The sequence below is a fragment of the Thalassophryne amazonica genome, chromosome 8 (assembly GCF_902500255.1).
Source record: "Thalassophryne amazonica chromosome 8, fThaAma1.1, whole genome shotgun sequence".
Lineage (NCBI taxonomy): Eukaryota > Metazoa > Chordata > Actinopteri > Batrachoidiformes > Batrachoididae > Thalassophryne > Thalassophryne amazonica.
Window position 1 is genome coordinate 5,904,674 of NC_047110.1, and position 20,807 is coordinate 5,925,480.

Genomic DNA, 20,807 nt, shown 5'->3' on the forward strand with positions numbered 1-20,807 from the left:
TGTGGTATTAACACCATTATTAATCCTGTCACTGCGATATATGAGACATAGTAAAATTCCAAACAGCACAGATCTTGTACAAGGGCCAACCCCTGACAGCCCAGGGGAACCAGGATGACCCGAGTGAAAGTCCCGGATCAGGGATGAGTCCAAAACAAAGTGGGAGGGAATCCACAACCTCTCCTCTGGGCCATAACCCTTCCAGTCCACCAGCTACTGGACACCATGACCTTGCCGGCGAGAGTCCAGAAGACACCGCATCGTAAAGACTAGCCCGCCATCCATAAATCAGGCAGGTGGTGGGGAAACGGCCGGATGACAAACAGGCTGGACCAGACGGGCTTCACATGACTGACATGTATGAACGTTTTTATATGGCTGGTCTAAAGCCACCAGCAGGCTGCTATGCCATCTGCTATAACAGATAATATTTTAAATTAAAATAAATAATAATAATAATAATAATAATAAAAATACATTTTAAATTAAAATATTAGCCAGAGAAAAGAAATGGTTTGAGAGAGGGGTCAAGGAGGCATTCTTTGTGAAACGTTTGAAACCCAGCCTTAACCGGGGAGGGGGTCTGAGACACGCTTTATCCCCTGTTTACAATGGGGTACTCAGGTCAAAGCAGTTTCAGTCTTTTGTTCATGGTAATGAGTCATTCACGTCATCAGCAGAGTCATCAAGGGAGCCATTAGGAGAGGGTCCGTCGCATCATTAGGAGAGACAGCTGCCCTGTCATTAGGAGGGTGCTAACTAGAGCACAATAGGTACTAATTAGAGCTATTGTTTAGTCACTAGCCTATAGCAGTCTGCCTCTCGGTAGGAGGGGTCTGGTTAGGTTTAAAACTCCAGCTTTTGTGACTTCTTGATTATTCTTCTCTACAAGAGTCAAGACAGAAGTCAGACCACCAGAGCAAGAATTTTAGCTGAGGAAGCTTCTGCGATTTGAAGCGAAACGTCTTCGCGTCAAGCAACCCAGTCCAGTCGAAGATTCAAGCTTCTCTACTAAAGCAAAGCAGACCAAAGTAAAGCAAAAATCCAAACCCTGACAGTCACTGAGGTATTATACCATTATTAACCCTGTCACTGTGGTATTACACCATTATTAACCCTGTCAGTGTGGTATACACCGTCATTAACCCTGTCACCGTGGTATACACTATTATTAACCCTGTCACTGTGGTATTACACCATTATTAACCCTATCGCTGTGGTATACACCGTTATTAACCCTATCACTATTGTATGGCCTTGCCTTGCAATATAAAGCACCTTGGGGCAACTGTTTGTTGTGATTTGGCGCTATATAAATAAAATTGATGATGGTTGATGAATTGATGATGTATACACCGTTATTAACCCTATCACTGTGGTATACACCTTATTAACCCTATCACTGTGGTATACACCTTATTAACCCTATCACTGTGGTATACACCTTATTAACCCTGTCACTGTGGTATACACCATTATTAACCCTGTCACTGTGGTATACACCATTATTAACCTGTCACTGTGGTATTATACCATTACTAACCCTGTCACTGTGGTATACACCGTTATTAACTCTGTCACTGTGGTATACACCATTATTAATCCTGTCACTGTGGTATTAAAGTGGATATGACACTAAAGACAACATAGTATTATTACAAGTAACAAAGGTTATATAATTCAGTCAGCCTAAGCATTTTGGGAAAATGGACGCGGTTCTCCCGTTATATACAACATTTGAACGTCCTGGCACTGAAAAATTTGCATGCCTGTGACCAACTTCCCGCTAAGCACCAAACCTGAAATACGTCACTGCCTGTAGACCATATCGGCTTGTGCGCCTGGCAGCTGTTATTTACACTTTTTTTTAGCGGCAGAAACTTTGATTAAACACAGCTCTCAGGGACTTGTTTGTTGATATGCTTGACCAGTGTGTCGCAGCATATTGCACAAACACAGGGGCGAAAGGTTTTAGCCTTTTCAAGTCCAGGCAGATTGATCGAAAGCCGCGGTGTTGCACGAAATGTTGGGCTGCTACTCCCTCCGCTCGCACACCCGCATTTGCTCCTGACAGCAGACACTTTCCTCTACTGTCTCCATGTTCTCGCACCGCTCACAGGAACACCTAAAATGTTAACCCCAAATAATATGTTCACAATAATCTTGAAATGGTCAAGGAACTTACATCAGTGCAATACGTAGTAAACACGGCGGCGCCATGTTCACTGTTGTTTTCAGCGATCTTTTTCGAAACTTCCACTGTTTATTTCCTATTCTTTGTGAAAATAATGTAACTAAACACAGATGAATGCAATGCCTGACACTCGAAAATGACAAAAACCCGAAGGTAATGACGGTGTTCTGCAAGTAGTAGCTACACTATCGCGGCTCCGGAAAAATAACAAAGGCAGTAAACAGACACTAGAATCGAAAATGCTATAATTGTAGTGTTATAAACAGCAGCAACAAAAATCAAAGCCTTCCTTACCATTCCATGTTCTGCAGCCTTTCAAAATCCATCAGAATTGGCACGTCTCTTGCCTCTGCTTCGGCTCTGCCATAAGCACAGTCGGCCATATTTTCACTGCCAGAATGGTCCTGGTTTGAATGTTCGTCCGAAAGATACGGCTCCAATCTGTAGGGTCTAATCACTGCTGTGACATCCTCAGGATCTGAGTCAGTCTTGATTTCCTCACAGAAACAATCCACACTTGAAGAGGAGTCAGAAAAGTTCTCGATCTCGTCACTGTCCATGCTGAGGTCCATCTGTTCCTGTTGTCAATCTAACAGACAAAGATGGGACTCTACATGCTGTGACATCACGGCATCATGTGACCGCTGATGGAACGGTGCCAGAGTGCTTTCCAAGAAACACACTTTTGAGAAGCTGCACAAACTTTATTTCTCAGTGATAATGATTAAAACCACTTTCAGCTTACTATACTGTATGTATATTTTTGATATTTATATGTTTTACCTAATTCTTTAGGTGTCATATCCACTTCAACACCATTATTAATCCTGTCACTGTGGTATTCACACCATTATTAACCCTGTCACTGTGGTATTAACACCATTATTAACCCTGTCACTGTGGTATTACACCATTATTAACCCTGTCACTGTGGTATTACACCATCATTAACCCTGTCACTGTGGTATTAACATCATTATTAACCCTGTCACTGTGGTATTAACACCATTATTAACCCTGTCACTGTGGTATTAACACCATTATTAACCCTGTCACTGTGGTATTACACCATCATTAACCCTGTCACTGTGGTATTAACATCATTATTAACCCTGTCACTGTGGTATTAACACCATTATTAACCCTGTCACTGTGGTATACACCATTATTAACCCTGTCACTGTGGTATTACACCATTATTAATCCTGTCACTGTGGTATTAACATCATTATTAATCCTGTCACTGTGGTATTAACACCATTATTAACCCTGTCACTGTGGTATACACCATTATTAACCCTGTCACTGTGGTATTACACCATTATTAATCCTGTCACTGTGGTATTACACCATTATTAATCCTGTCACTGTGGTATTACACCATTATTAATCCTGTCACTGTGGTATTACACCATCATTAACTCTGTCACTGTGGTATTACACCATCATTAACCCTGTCACTGTGGTATTAACATCATTATTAACCCTGTCACTGTGGTATTAACACCATTATTAACCCTGTCACTGTGGTATTAACACCATTATTAATCCTGTCAGTGTGGTATACACCATTATTAACCCTGTCACTGTGGTATTACACCATCATTAACCCTGTGACTGTGGTATTAACACCATTATTAATCCTGTCAGTGTGGTATACACCATTATTAACCCTGTCACTGTGGTATTACACCATTATTAACCCTGTCACTGTGGTATTACACCATTATTAATCCTGTCACTGTGGTATTACACCATCATTAACTCTGTCACTGTGGTATTACACCATCATTAACCCTGTCACTGTGGTATTAACACCATTATTAACCCTGTCACTGTGGTATTAACACCATTATTAATCCTGTCAGTGTGGTATACACCATTATTAACCCTGTCACTGTGGTATTACACCATCATTAACCCTGTGACTGTGGTATTACACCATCATTAGCCCTGTCACTGTGGTATTAACACCATTATTAACCCTGTCACTGTGGTATTACACCATCATTAACCCTGTCACTGTGGTATTAACATCATTATTAACCCTGTCACTGTGGTATTAACACCATTATTAACCCTGTCACTGTGGTATACACCATTATTAACCCTGTCACTGTGGTATTACACCATTATTAATCCTGTCACTGTGGTATTAACATCATTATTAATCCTGTCACTGTGGTATTAACACCATTATTAACCCTGTCACTGTGGTATTACACCATCATTAACTCTGTCACTGTGGTATTACACCATCATTAACCCTGTCACTGTGGTATTAACATCATTATTAACCCTGTCACTGTGGTATTAACACCATTATTAACCCTGTCACTGTGGTATTAACACCATTATTAATCCTGTCAGTGTGGTATACACCATTATTAACCCTGTCACTGTGGTATTACACCATCATTAACCCTGTGACTGTGGTATTACACCATCATTAGCCCTGTCACTGTGGTATTAACATCATTATTAACCCTGTCACTGTGGTATACACCATTATTAACCCTGTCACTGTGGTATTAACACCATTATTAACCCTGTCACTGTGGTATACCCATTATTAACCCTGTCACTGTGGTATTAACACCATTATTAACCCTGTCACTGTGGTATACACCATTATTAACCCTGTCACTGTGGTATTAACACCATCATTAACCCTGTCACTGTGGTATTAACATCATTATTAACCCTGTCACTGTGGTATTAACACCATTATTAACCCTGTCACTGTGGTATTAACACCATTATTAACCCTGTCACTGTGGTATTAACATCATTATTAACCCTGTCACTGTGGTATTAACACCATTATTAACCCTGTCACTGTGGTATACACCATTATTAACCCTGTCACTGTGGTATTACACCATTATTAATCCTGTCACTGTGGTATTAACATCATTATTAATCCTGTCACTGTGGTATTAACACCATTATTAACCCTGTCACTGTGGTATACATCATTATTAACCCTGTCACTGTGGTATTAACACCATTATTAACCCTGTCACTGTGGTATTACACCATCATTAACTCTGTCACTGTGGTATTACACCATCATTAACCCTGTCACTGTGGTATTAACATCATTATTAACCCTGTCACTGTGGTATTAACACCATTATTAACCCTGTCACTGTGGTATTAACACCATTATTAATCCTGTCAGTGTGGTATACACCATTATTAACCCTGTCACTGTGGTATTACACCATCATTAACCCTGTGACTGTGGTATTACACCATCATTAGCCCTGTCACTGTGGTATTAACATCATTATTAACCCTGTCACTGTGGTATACACCATTATTAACCCTGTCACTGTGGTATTAACACCATTATTAACCCTGTCACTGTGGTATTAACACCATTATTAACCCTGTCACTGTGGTATACACCATTATTAACCCTGTCACTGTGGTATTAACACCATTATTATCCCTGTCACTGTGGTATACACCATTATTAACCCTGTCACTGTGGTATTAACACCATTATTATCCCTGTCACTGTGGTATACACCATTAATAACCCAGTCACTGTGGTATTATATACAATTATAGACTTTTGATGAGGCCTCGGTGAACCCCATCCTGACCAGGTCCACATAATCACGGGTACACCGAAATTAAAAGTCTGTAACTGTTTTATTATATGGTAAACAAGAAAATTGGGAGTTTGTCAAACATACTAAAACTGAAAAATCAATCTCAAGTTTCAGCTCTTTATTATTACTGTCATACTGCACCAACAGGTCCAAAATACTTCATGAGCACAATCTCTAAAGCCCCTTTCACATGGGGCTGCTTCGTCATGATGACGCAGGAATGTCTGCGTCAGGTGCAGCAGGAGGCAGAGAGAAGGTGAGAATGCAGCCTGCAGGTTCTCTGCAGTTTGGCTGCAGACAGACTGTGCACTCTGATTTATCTTCTACTTTATATTTGTGCTGAGCTGCAGGTCTGCACTCTGACTTCTGTTATAGTCAGTGTTGCCACAGGTACTTTGATAAAGTAATCCAATTACTGATTACTCCTTGAAAAAGTAACTTAGTTACTTTACTGATTACTCAATTGTAAAAGTAACTAAGTTAGATTACTAGTTACTTTTTTAGTTACTTTCCCCAGCTGCCGACAACAACCCTCTGCCACCTCAAAATGACAATGATACCTGTTTTGCCAAAACTTACTTTATAGTCACCCTTTCTTGACTTCAATGAAAATAAAAATTTGTTTTATAAAAAGTAAAATAAAGACCTCTTTCTTGACCTCATATTTAACTATTGACAGCACTGCAACAGTAAAACTTGCAGTTCTAACCTACATTGTTTATAAATGTAACTATAAAATTCATTCTAACATTTAAATTATCTCTAAACATTTTACTTGTCGACATTATTATTATTTTAAGTAGTATTAGTAGTTGTAGTAAAAAAAAACGGCTTCAAAACTGGACCTTTAATCTAGGGGTGTTGTGGGGGGGCACATCCTTGCCCCACGCCCCCATTCCATCTGGATTCGCCCCTGCTTTGGCGTTTGAGCACAAAGAATGGATAACATTTATTTATGCAGAAAACGTGACCAGATTTACAGGTAAGAAAGTTTTATTGTGTTTTCACATCATGTGGTCCTCAGAAAGAGAGTTTAGGTGTATTTGAGTGGAAAATAGTGTTAGTTGTTGACGCGTCGCGGAGGATCAGCTGTTTTTAACGAGACGATACAGAGCGGCTCAGCTCAGAATTCTAAATAAAGGAGAAAAAAAAGCACGAGTCGTAGCTGCTGCAAAAAAACGCGGATGAAAAGCTCACAGCTCGCTTAAAGTGGGCAGTTCAGTCAAACCCCGACCTCCTGCCCACGGACCAAGTTTAATGCTGCTGTCGACCCACAATGCAAAAATAATAGTAACGCACAGTGACTTGGAGAAGTAACTTTAATCTCATTACTGATTTGGAAAGATTAACGCGTTAGATTACTCGTTACTAAAAAAAGTGGTCCGGCATCACTGTTTATAGTTTATCTTTCCTACTTTGACCGCGAGATGCACGTGCGCGAACGAACCGATACTTGATGTTGACATGTGTCAATCAGTCTGTGAGCAGGACTTTTATGGACTGTATTTAAACACATTTGTGAGAGAAGCCCGAGGAGCCAGCAGCGTTTTTACTGCATTGTGTACACGGCGTCGTCATGACAACGCACGATGCAACTCGAAGCGGGCCAAAGTAGGTGTTGTATCGCGTTATCTGATTGGTCGTTATCGATAGAAGGCGTCGCTCGATTGGCTAGCACTACGCTGCACGCGAGGTGTACTCGGCTCCACCAGCGTTCAATCGGCATGTGGTACAGCTCAGAAAGTGGCGAATGGGCCAATCAGAAGTTGGCAAAATTACGTACCATATAATAAACACCATTATTAACCCTGTCACTGTGGTATATGAGACATAGTAAAATTCCAAATAGCACAGATCTTGTACAAGGCAAAAAAAAAAAAAGACCTTTTACCAAAAAACATACAGAAATTGTTCAAGGATCGAGAGAGGAGATATCAATTACAAGGGAAATACAACTTCAAAATGAACAAAATCCACACAAACAAGAAACGATTCTGCATTATTTTCTGTGGGGTGAGACTGTGGAATGGTATGAATGAGGCGTTAAAGCGGCATCCAAACAGTCAACAGTTTAAAAATATATAAAGAATGTGTTTTCATGGGATACAGGGATGAAGTGTGAGAGTCACTAGGTGTTCACGGCAAACTGTTATTGATCATTTATTTCTGTATTTATTTTATGGATTTATTTATATTCATTGTTAGTTGGATCTGTCTTTTCTGTTGTTTTTTGTTTTGTCGGATTTCTTATGTCTTTGTCTTTTTTCTAAAATTGTATTGTATCATTATTATTGTTACTATTAATATTATTGTTGTTGCTATTATTATTGTTATTATTATCATGATTGTCAATAGTACTATTTTTAAGGAAACAGGGATTGATATATAAATCATTATACAGGGAGAAGGGGTGGGATTAGATAAGTTTCAACTTCTTACTCCTTTTTGAACTAAGTTTAATTTTATGTTGTCTGTTGTTTTATTTTTTCTTTTATGTTAAAAATAAATGTTCTTCAGTTCAACATTACACCATCATTAACCCTGTCACTGCGGTATTATACCATCATTAACCCTGTCACTGCGGTATTATACCATCATTAACCCTGTGACTGTGGTATTACACCATCATTAACCCTGTGACTGTGGTATTACACCATCATTAACCCTGTGGCTGCGGTATTACACCATCATTAACCCTGTCGCTGCGGTATTACACCATCATTAACCCTGTCGCTGCGGTATTACACCATTATTAACCCTGTCGCTGCGGTATTACACCATCATTAACCCTGTCGCTGCGGTATTACACCATTATTAACCCTGTCGCTGCGGTATTACACCATTATTAACCCTGTCGCTGCGGTATTATACCATCATTAACCCTGTCGCTGCGGTATTACACCATCATTAACCCTGTCGCTGCGGTATTACACCATCATTAACCCTGTCGCTGCGGTATTACACCATTATTAACCCTGTCGCTGCGGTATTATACCATTATTAACCTGGTTCTTTAGTTGTCCAGACCTCAGGTGACCTGCACCGCTGCACTCATTTAACCTTTTTAACCTCTCGCAACATTTAACCTGCTCCAAATCAATGACTTTATTTTCAAGGTGCCCGTTAAACTCTACTGTAGTAACACATATGGATCAGCGGTAATATCCTTTTTGTTGGTATTTAGGTGATGTTCTCAACGACAGCCACGCGGAGGTCATTGCCAGAAGGGGCTGTGTCAGGTGAGTGTGTCAGTGTGCACCAAATAGTAAATGGACTGCATTTATATAGCGCCTTTCCATCTGCATCAGACGCTCAAAGAGCTTTACAATTATGCCTCACATTCACCCCGATGTCAGGGTGCTGCCATACAAGATGCTCACTAAGCAATAGGGGATTAAAGGCCTTGCCCAAGGGCCCTTATTGATTTTCCAGTCAGGTGGGAATTTGAACCCATGATCTTCTGGACTCAAGCCCAACACCTTAACCACTAGACCATCATCTCCCTAAATATAAATTGTAAATTTCAAAAACATGAACAAATATAGCAAAAAAGCAAATTTATATACAACTACTAGCTGGGGTACCCAGTGCTGCCCGGGTTACGCTGTTTTTGACATAAACCAAATGCCAGTCATTTTAATCAAAACAATTGACCAACATTTGTTTTTGTAATGCTGATGTCTTATAAATATAATAGTTAATGGGCTAAAGTTTGTCCAGCAGAACTATAAGAGGTGGACTCCCCAAACTAAGAGGAAATACTTGGTTAAAAACAAACACATTCCTTCATGCAGACTTTGTTTTGCAATCAGATTTATAACAAAATTACACACAAAAGGGTGGTAACAGCAAATGTAAATATCAATGAATCAGAATAGAGGTAGTGGTGTATTTTACTGTTTTTACATTGCAATTTTACAAACATAAAATGAATGTATTCAGACAGGAAGGCAAACTGGATTGTACAGGACAGTCAGGTGCTTAACAGTTGAGAACATAAAGTAGCTGAAGAAAGGGATTAAATCAAATCAAATCAATTTTATTTATAGAGCGCCAAATCACAACAAACAGTTGCCCCAAGGCACTTTATATTGTAAGGCAAAGCCATACAATAATTACGGAAAAAACCCAACGGTCAAAACGACCCCCTGTGAGCAAGCACTTGGTGACAGTGGGAAGGAAAAACTCCCTTTTAACAGGAAGAAACCTCCAGCAGAACCAGGCTCAGGGAGGGGCAGTCTTCTGCTGGGACTGGTTGGGGCTGAGGGAGAGAACCAGGAAAAAGACATGCTGTGGAGGGGAGCAGAGATCAATCACTAATGATTAAATGCAGAGTGGTGCATACAGAGCAGAAAGAGAAAGAAACACTCAGTGCATCATGGGAACCCCCCAGCAGTCTAAGTCTATAGCAGCATAACTAAGGGATGGTTCAGGGTCACCTGATCCAGCCCTAACTATAAGCTTTAGCAAAAAGGAAAGTTTGAAGCCTAACCTTAAAAGTAGAGAGGGTGTCTGTCTCCCTGATCTGAATTGGGAGCTGGTTCCACAGGAGAGGAGCCTGAAAGCTGAAGGCTCTGCCTCCCATTCTACTCTTACAAACCCTAGGAACTACAAGTAAGCCTGCAGTCTGAGAGCGAAGTGCTCTATTGGGGTGATATGGTACTATGAGGTCCCTAAGATAAGATGGGACCTGATTATTCAAAACCTTATAAGTAAGAAGAAGAATTTTAAATTCTATTCTGGAATTAACAGGAAGCCAATGAAGAGAGGCCAATATGGGTGAGATATGCTCTCTCCTTCTAGTCCCTGTCAGTACTCTAGCTGCAGCATTTTGAATTAACTGAAGGCTTTTCAGGGAACTTTTAGGACAACCTGATAATAATGAATTACAATAGTCCAGCCTAGAGGAAATAAATGCATGAATTACTTTTTCAGCATCACTCTGAGACAAGACCTTTCTAATTTTAGAGATATTGCGCAAATGCAAAAAAGCAGTCCTACATATTTGTGTAATATGGGCATTGAATGACATATCCTGATCAAAAATGACTCCAAGAGTTCTCACAGTATTACTAGAGGTCAGGGTAATGCCATCCAGAGTACGGATCTGGTTAGACACCATGTTTCTAAGATTTGTGGGGCCAAGTACAATAACTTCAGTTTTTTCTGAGTTTAAAAGCAGGAAATTAGAGGTCATCCATGTCTTTATGTCTGTAAGACAATCCTGCAGTTTAGCTAATTGGTGTGTGTCCTCTGGCTTCATGGATAGATAAAGCTGGGTATCATCTGCGTACAATGAAAATTTAAGCAATGCTGTCTAATAATACTGCCTAAGGGAAGCATGTATAAAGTGAATAAAATTGGTCCTAGCACAGAACCTTGTGGAACTCCATAATTAACCTTAGTCTGTGAAGAAGATTCCCCATTTACATGAACAAATTGTAATCTATTAGATAAATATGATTCAAACCACCGCAGCACAGTGCCTTTAATACCTATGGCATGCTCTAATCTCTGTAATAAAATTTTATGGTCAACAGTATCAAAAGCAGCACTGAGGTCTAACAGAACAAGCACAGAGATGAGTCCACTGTCTGAGGCCATAAGAAGATAATTTGTAACCTTCACTAATGCTGTTTCTGTACTATGATGAATTCTAAACCCTGACTGAAACTCTTCAAATAGACCATTCCTCTGCAGATGATCAGTTAGCTGTTTTACAACTACCCTTTCAAGAATTTTTGAGAGAAAAGGAAGGTTGGAGATTGGCCTATAATTAGCTAAGATAGCTGGGTCAAGTGATGGCTTTTTAAGTAATGGTTTAATTACTGCCACCTTAAAAGCCTGTGGTACATAGCCAACTAATAAAGATAGATTGATCATATTTAAGATCGAAGCATTAATTAATGGTAGGGCTTCCTTGAGCAGCCTGGTAGGAATGGGGTCTAATAGACATGTTGATGGTTTGGAGGAAGTAACTAATGAAAATAACTCAGACAGAACAATCGGAGAGAAAGAGTCTAACCAAATACCGGCATCACTGAAAGCAGCCAAAGATAACGATATGTCTTTGGGATGGTTATGAATAATTTTTTCTCTAATAGTTAAAATTTTATTAGCAAAGAAAGTCATGAAATCATTACTTGTTATAATTAAAGGAATACTCGGCTCAATAGAGCTCTGACTCTTTGTCAGCCTGGCTACAGTGCTGAAAAGAAACCTGGGGTTGTTCTTATTTTCTTCAATTAGTGATGAGTAGTAAGATGTCCTAGCTTTACGGAGGGCTTTTTTATAGAGCAACAGACTCTTTGTCCAGGCTAAGTGAAGATCTTCTAAATTAGTGAGACGCCATTTCCTCTCCAACGTGTTGTGAAAGTGTAGTGACACGGACCCACAACAGGGGGCGCAAATGAACGGTCAATAGATGAGCCAAAAAGTAACAATTTAATGTTGTGAAATGTGCACAACGAACATACAGACAATCTCTGAATATGATTACAGTCAAAGTACAAAGGTGACGTGTGGGCAGGCTCGAGGATAGAAGACGTATGTCCTGAGAAGGGCCGGAACCACACGATTTCCGCCACCACCGAACCTGGTGAATACTGGAGCCGCCAAGTCCCGAATTCCCAGGTGATCACCGTCTCCGACTGTCGGATCTGGTACTGCTGGCGAGAACAAAGACAGTCAAGTGTGGGTGTGTGTACACCCAGTAACAACAACGGTGGGAATGCCACCTCCACCTCTCACTCAATATGTGATGAGTACCGCAGTGATTCCTCAGGGGAAAAGAGTGCCGTCCTGCACTCACTCAGCTTCCACAGAAAGAGGAACCGGTACTCCTGCAAACACTCACAATATACAGATATATTGTAACACAAAACGGCTGAGGATATTACCTTCAATGAAGTACGATATCTCGGCGATGAGGTGGAGATGACGTCTGGGTTTTATGGAGTGAGATGATGACGACTGAGTGACAGCTGTCAGGAAGTAATGAGTAACAGCTGTCACTCTCGGCTGTGTCCGTGGCGGCAGCGCCCTCTCGTGCCTGAAGCCCGCACTTCAGGCAGGGCGCCCTCTGGTGGTGGGCCAGCAGTACCTCCTCTTCTGGCGGCCCACACAACAGGACCCCCCCCTCAACGGGCGCCTCCTGGCGCCCGACCAGGTTTATCGGGGTGTCGGCGGTAGAAGTCGGCCAGGAGGGCCGGATCCAGGATGAAGCTCCTCTTCACCCAGGAGCATTCTTCGGGTCCATACCCTTCCCAGTCCACCAGATATTGAAACCCCCGGCCCATTCGACGGACGTCCAGGAGCCGGCGCACTGTCCAAGCCGGCTCCCCGTCAATGATCCGGGCAGGAGGCGGCGCCGGACCGGGAGCACAGAGGGGTGAGGTGTGGTGAGGTTTGATCCTGGAAACATGGAAGAGTGGGTGGATCCGCAGTGAAACTGGGAGCTGGAGCTTCACCGCGGCAGGGCTGAGGACTTTGAGGATACGGAAGGGGCCGATGAACCTGTCCATCAATTTTGGAGACTGTACTTGCAGGAGGATGTCCTTCGTTGACAACCACACCTCCTGCCCGGGCTGGTATGCAGGGGCCGGGGACCGCCGGCGGTCTGCATGGGTCTTGGCCCTCGTCCGGGCTTTCAACAAGGCAGAACGGGTGGTGCGCCACACCCGACTGCACCTCCGAAGATGGGCCCGGACCGAGGGCACACCGACCTCTCCCTCCACCACGGGAAATAATGGGGGCTGGTACCCCAAACACACCTCAAATGGGGAGAGGCCGGTGGCAGAAGACACCTGGCTGTTATGCGCATACTCGATCCAGGCCAGATGGTTACTCCAGGCCGTCGGGTGTGCGGATGTTACGCAGCGGAGGGTCTGTTCCAGTTCCTGGTTGGCCCGCTCTGCCTGTCCGTTCGTCTGTGGATGGTACCCGGACGAGAGGCTCACGGTGGCCCCCAGTTCCCTGCAGAAGCTCCTCCAGACGTGTGAGGAGAACTGGGGACCACGGTCAGAGACGATGTCGGTGGGTATCCCATGCAGACGGACGACGTGGTGGACCAGGAGGTCTGCTGTCTCCTGGGCTGTTGGGAGCTTCGGGAGGGCCACGAAGTGGGCCGCCTTGGAGAATCGGTCCACTATCGTGAAGATGGTGGTGTTGCCCTGGGACGGCGGGAGGCCTGTGACGAAATCCAGGCCGATGTGGGACAAGGGGCGATGAGGCACCAGTAATGGCTGGAGAAGTCCTTGGGACCTTTTATGGTCTGCCTTGCCCCTGGCACAGGTGGTGCAGGCCTGGATATACTCCCGGACGTCGGCCTCCATAGACGCCCACCAGAAGCGCTGCCGGACAACTGCCACGTCTCCTTCGCACCCCTGGATGTCAGGAGAGCTTGGAACCGTGACAGAAGACCAAGACTGCAGCTCTGGCCTCTGGTGGGACGTATAAACGGTTCTTCGGACCTGTTCCTGGGTCCGGGCTCCGTGCCAAGGCCTCCCGGACGGTCTTCTCCACGTCCCAGGTGAGGGTGGCCACGATAGTGGACTCCGGCAGGATAGGCTCCGGTGGATCCGACAGTGCAGTTTTGACCTCCTCTTCGTGTACCCGGGACAAGGCATCCGACCTCTGGTTCTTGGTCCCGGGGCGATAGGTGATCCGGAAGTCAAAATGCCCGAAGAACAGTGACCAGCGGGCTTGCCTGGGGTTCAGCCGCTTGGCGGTCCTGATATACTCCAGGTTCCGATGGTCAGTGAAAACCGTGAACGGCACAGACGCTCCCTCCAACAGGTGTCTCCACTCCTCAAGAGCCTCTTTCACCGCAAGGAGTTCTCGATTGCCGACGTCATAGTTCCGTTCAGCCGGGGTCAACCTGCGTGAAAAGTAGGCACACGGGTGACGAACCTTATCAGTCTCTCCGCTCTGGGACAGCACGGCTCCTATCCCTGAGTCAGAGGCATCCACTTCAACCATGAACTGGCGGCTAGGGTCGGGCTGCACCAAAACTGGCGCAGTAGAGAACCGTCGTTTCAACTCCTTGAACGCGGCTTCGCACCGATCCGACCAGGTGAAGGGGACTTTTGGAGAGGTCAGGGCTGTCAGGGGGCTAACTACCTGACTGTAGCCCTTAATGAACCTCCTATAGAAATTAGCGAAGCCGAGGAACTGTTGCAGCTTCCTACGGCTTGTTGGTTGGGGCCAATCTCTCACCGCCGCAACCTTGGCCGGATCAGGGGCGACGGAGTTAGAGGAGATGATAAACCCCAGGAAGGACAAAGACGTGCGGTGAAACTTGCACTTCTCGCCCTTCACAAACAGTCGGTTCTCTAACAACCGCTGCAGGACCTGACGTACATGCTGGACATGGGTCTCAGGATCCGGAGAAAAGATGAGAATATCGTCCAGATATACGAAGACGAATCGGTGCAGGAAGTCCCGCAAGACGTCGTTAACCAAGGCTTGGAACGTCACGGGGGCGTTGGTGAGGCCGAACGGCATGACCAGGTACTCAAAGTGACCTAACGGGGTGTTAAATGCCGTCTTCCATTCGTCTCCCTTCCGGATCCGAACCAGGTGATACGCATTTCTAAGATCCAGCTTAGTAAAGATTTTGGCTCCATGCAGGGGGGTGAACACGGAATCCAACAATGGCAACGGGTATCGATTGCGAACCGTAATCTCATTCAGCCCCCTGTAATCAATGCATGGACGGAGTCCGCCATCTTTCTTGCCCACAAAGAAGAAACCTGCCCCCATCGGGGAGGTGGAGTTCCGGATCAGCCCGGCAGCTAATGAGTCCCGGATGTAGGTCTCCATTGATTCGCGCTCAGGTCGTGAGAGGTTGTACAGCCTGCTGGACGGGAACTCAGCGCCTGGAACCAAATCAATGGCACAATCGTACGGACGGTGAGGGGGAAGGGTGAGTGCCAGATCCTTGCTGAAGACGTCAGCAAGATCGTGGTACTCAACCGGCACTGCCGTCAGATTGGGAGGGACTTTGACCTCCTCCTTAGCCTGTAAACCGGGAGGAACCGAGGATCCTAAACACACCCGATGGCAGGTTTCGCTCCACTGAACCACCACCCCAGACGGCCAATCAATCCAGGGATTGTGCTTCAACATCCATGGGATGCCCAAAATCACGCGGGAGGTAGAAGGAGTTACAAAAAACTCAATCTCCTCCCGATGGTTTCCAGACACCACCAGAGTTACTGGTTGTGTCTTGTGTGTGAGTAAAGGGAGGAGGGTGCCATCTAGTGCCCGCACCTGCAATGGCGAAGGAAGCGCCACCAGAGGGAGCCCTACCTCCCTTGCCCATCTGCTGTCTAGCAGATTCCCTTCTGACCCCGTGTCCACCAGTGCTGGGGCTTGAAGGGTTAAATCCCCGCTCAGGATTGTGACTGGGAGTCGTGTGGCAATCTGTGTGTCTCACTTGAATGTTTTGACCCCCCCTTAGCCCAGTCTCTAAGGGCGAGTGTTGTCGTTTTGGCCGTTTGGGGCATTTTTTCTGTATGTGCTCCTTTGAGCTGCAGAGAAAACATTCCCCGCGGATCAACCTCCTCATTTTGGCCCTGTGCGTTTCCCTAACAACGTCAGCAGGGGGAGCTGTTGCCCCACAAAGCACTGCGGCTGTGGAGCTTGGGGAGGGCGGACCCTTTTCGAACCCGGAAGGGAGAGGGGCGGCGCATATCCGGTCACGTCCTTCGCCTCGCTCCCGACGGCGTTCCTCCAACCGATTGTCTAACCGTATAACGAGATCGATAAGCCCATCTAAATCCCGCGGTTCCTCCTTAGCTACCAGCTGCTCCTTCAGAACCAACGACAGTCCGTTTATGAAGGCGGCGCGGAGCGCAACGCTATTCCAGCCGGACCTCGCAGCCGCGATGCGGAAGTTGAGTGCATAAGCGGCTGCGCTCTCGCGTCCCTGTCTCATTGACAGCAGCACAGTTGAAGCGGTCTCTCCTCTGTTAGGGTGATCAAACACTGTTCTGAACTCCCCCACAAACCCAGTGTATGCTGATAACAACCGTGAGTTCTGTTCCCAGAGCGCCGTAGCCCAGTCGCGTGCCTTACCCCGAAGCAGAGCAATCACATAAGGTATTTTACTAGCATCTGACGCGTACATGACGGGACGTTGTGCGAAGACGAGCGAACACTGCATAAGAAAGTCTGCGCACGTCTCCACACAACCTCCGTACAGCTCAGGAGGGCTTATGTATGCTTCAGGGGATGGTGGGAGGGGTTGTTGAACCACCACTGGAACGTTCATATCCTGCACAGGGTCGACAGGAGGACGAGCTGCAGCAGCGCCCTGAGCGCTCGCCGCCATCTGCGCGGAGAGAGCCTCCACCCTGCGGTTCAGGAGGATGTTTTGCTCAGTCATTTGATCCAACCGAGCCGTAAAGGCGGTGAGAATGTGCTGCAGCTCACCAATCACGCCTCCTGCAGACGCCTGCGCTCCCTGCTCTCCCATTGGTCGTTCAACAGCCGGGTGACGCCCCTTGGAGTCCATGACGCTGGCCGAGATATCCTGTTGTGAATGTGTAGTGACACGGACCCACAACAGGGGGCACAAATGAACGGTCAATAGATGAGCCAAAAAGTAACAATTTAATGTTGTGAAATGTGCACAACGAACATACAGACAATCTCTGAATATGATTACAGTCAAAGTACAAAGGTGACGTGTGGGCAGGCTCGAGGATAGAAGACGTCTGTCCTGAGAAAGGCCGGAACCACACGATTTCCGCCACCACCGAACCTGGTGAATACTTGAGCCGCCAAGTCCCGAATTCCCAGGTGATCACCGTCTCCGACTGTCGGATCTGGTACTGCTGGCGAGAACAAAGACAATCAAGTGTGGGTGTGTGTACACCCAGTAACAACAACGGTGGGAATGCCACCTCCACCTCTCACTCAATATGTGATGAGTACCGCAGTGATTCCTCAGGGGAAAAGAGTGCCGTCCTGCACTCACTCAGCTTCCACAGAAAGAGGAACCGGTACTCCTGCAAACACTCACAATATACAGATATATTGTAACACAAAACGGCTGAGGATATTACCTTCAATGAAGTACGATATCTCGGCAATGAGGTGGAGATGACGTCTGGGTTTTATGGAGTGAGATGATGAAGACTGAGTGACAGCTGTCAGGAAGTAATGAGTAACAGCTGTCACTCCCGGCTGTGTCTGTGGCGGCAGCGCCCTCTCGTGCCTGAAGCCCGCACTTCAGGCAGGGCGCCCTCTGGTGGTGGGCCAGCAGTACCTCCTCTTCTGGCGGCCCACACAACACAACTTACGGGTTATCTGCTTTAAGCTGCGAGTTTGTGAGTTATACCATGGAGTCAGGCACTTCTGATTTAAGACTCTCTTTTTCAGAGGAGCTACAGCATCCAAAGTTGTCTTCAATGAAGATGTTGTGTGTTGGGGGGTTTGGCTGGATGTTTTTGTGTTGTTTTCTTTTCTTTGCTCTCCAGGTGGTATGCAAACTGGTTTTTGTCTGTGGAGACAGTGCTGGCAGAAGAATCCTTCACCCTCATCAACATTATTGGCTGCACTTGTGGAGGATGTTCATGTGCAGGCCTAATGACTCGCAGCACATGTGGATGATGGTCACGTGCAGACTTAAAGACTTTCAGCTGAAGCAGATAATGAGATGGCGTTCTGCATTTAAGCCATGTGTGATTCAAGCAGAATTGCCAGGAACTCGACCTTGTGACGTTCGTTTGTGAGACGCTGAGGACCGCGCCTGGGTTTGACACATCGTGCCTGTGAAGGAGGACGGGTGAGGGACACATGCTGTCAGCACACATCAGAGGTGATTGATTGACTGAATAAGTGTTAATAGTAATTTGGTATTTTGTTACGCAGTATATTTGAACATTGATGAGAATTGTGCAGCTCGCTTCTCACGGCCGTGGCGTGCGGACTGATGATCCTCCACCTGTTGTGAGAAGCTGCTCATTTACATAAAGCTTAAATTCAGACCTGAATGTGTTGCTGATAGTGTGTGCCTTTGAAGGATATTAGTTGTAGCTGTTGACTTACCTCACCTCTTCTATCCTTCACAGAGTCAGTTTGTCGTGTCCACCTGGGGGGTGTTTGGCGGTGAACTTGAGTCCAGAAGCGCCGGGCTTCGATCCCTTTGGGCGCTGGAGAGCGCGCCGTCCTTCACTCCGCCAGACAAACGCACTTTTATGTTGTACACAATTACTGCACAAAAGGGAAATAAATGTTTTGCTTTTGGAACCGCTTTCTGGTTATTTAGCGCTGGGTTCAGTCAGACGCAGGTCCGCTCCTCAACCCGTGCCGGCACATAACAGAAGATGTAAAACTATTGACGAGATAATCTATCTCACTCACAGAGTTTAGGTAGCTACTCTGCACTGTGTTGGTATATGGCATTGGAGAACATAAAGAAGGAATCATATCCTTAAACCTAGTTACAGCGCTTTCTGAAAGACTTCTGCTGTAATGAAACTTATTCCCCACTGCTGGGTAGTCCATCAGAGTAAATGTAAATGTTATTAAGAAATGATCAGACACAAGGGGGTTTTCAGGGAATACTGTTAGTAACTCCCTTCGGCTGCTCCCTTGTTTTGTACTCGGGGTCTCCACAGCAAATCCAAGGTGGATCTGCATGTTGAATTGGCACACCGGATGCCCTTCCTGACGCAACTCCACATTACATGGAGAAATGTAATGTGGTAGGGGTGGGATTCGAACCGGGAACCTTCCGCACTGAAACCAAGAGCATTAACCACTTGGCCACCACCCCTTTTCAGGGAATACTGTTAAGTCTTCAATTTCCATACCATAAGTTAGAACAAGATCTAAGATATGATTAAAGTGGTGGGTGGACTCATTTACATTTTGAGCAAAGCCAGTCGAGTCTAACAATAGATTAAATGCAGCGTTGAGATTGTCATTCTCAGCATCTGTGTGGATGTTAAAATCGCCCACTATAATTATCTTATCTGAGCTAAGCACTAAGTCAGACAAAAGGTCCGAAAATTCACAGAGAAACTCACAGTAATGACCAGGTGGACGGTAGATAACAACAAATAAAACTGGTTTTTGGGACTTCGAATTTGGATGGACAAGACTAAGAGTCAAGCTTTCAAATGAATTAAAGCTCTGTCTGGGTTTTGGATTAATTAATAAGCTGGAGTGGAAGATTGCTGCTAATCCTCCGCCTCGGCCCGTGCTACGAGCGTTCTGGCAGTTAGTGTGACTCGGGGGTGTTGACTCATTTAAACTAACATATTCATCCTGCTGTAACCAGGTTTCTGTAAGGCAGAATAAATCAATATGTTGATCAATTATTATATAATTTACTAACAGGGACTTAGAAGAGAGAGATCTAATGTTTAATAGACCACATTTAACTGTTTTAGTCTGTGGTGCAGTTGAAGGTGCTGTATTATTTTTTCTTTTTGAATTTTTATGCTTAAATAGATTTTTGCTGGTTATTGGTGGTCTGGGAGCAGGCACCGTCTCTACGGGGATGGGGTAATGAGGGGATGGCAGGGGGAGAGAAGCTGCAGAGAGGTGTGTAAGACTACGACTCTGCTTCATGGTCCCAACCCTGGATAGTCATGGTTTGGAGGATTTAAGAAAATTGGCCAGATTTCTAGAAATGAGAGCTGCTCCATCCAAAGTGGGATGGATGCCGTCTCTCCTAACAAGACCAGGTTTTCCCCAGAAGCTTTGCCAATTATCTGTGAAGCCCACCTCATTTTTTTTATATAAACAGAGATGGCCAACACATATACAGGGCTGGAAATTTAAATCTGCCTGGTCATACCCACACCCGGCTATTTTGGGGGTAATTTACAGTTCAACTTTAAAAAAAAAAAAAATGGTGCCAGTTTGTTCCCCATGTGATGAGGATTCAGAATATATATAGTTTTTAGGGCTACATATTATAGTTTGGGAGTTTATCCTGGACAGACAGAAGTGGCAGCATGAAAAGCACATGG

At 45.1% G+C, this 20,807-nt stretch overlaps 1 protein-coding gene across 1 annotated transcript in view; it reads left to right on the top strand.

The window, feature by feature from the left end:
- The window catches only part of adat1 (adenosine deaminase tRNA specific 1), a 122,082-nt gene that overhangs the window by 45,357 nt on the left and 55,918 nt on the right, over positions 1 to 20,807 (top strand). Inside the window, 1 exon segment of the mRNA XM_034175893.1 lies at positions 9,002 to 9,056. Within this exon segment, the coding sequence (XP_034031784.1) occupies positions 9,002 to 9,056 (55 nt within the window).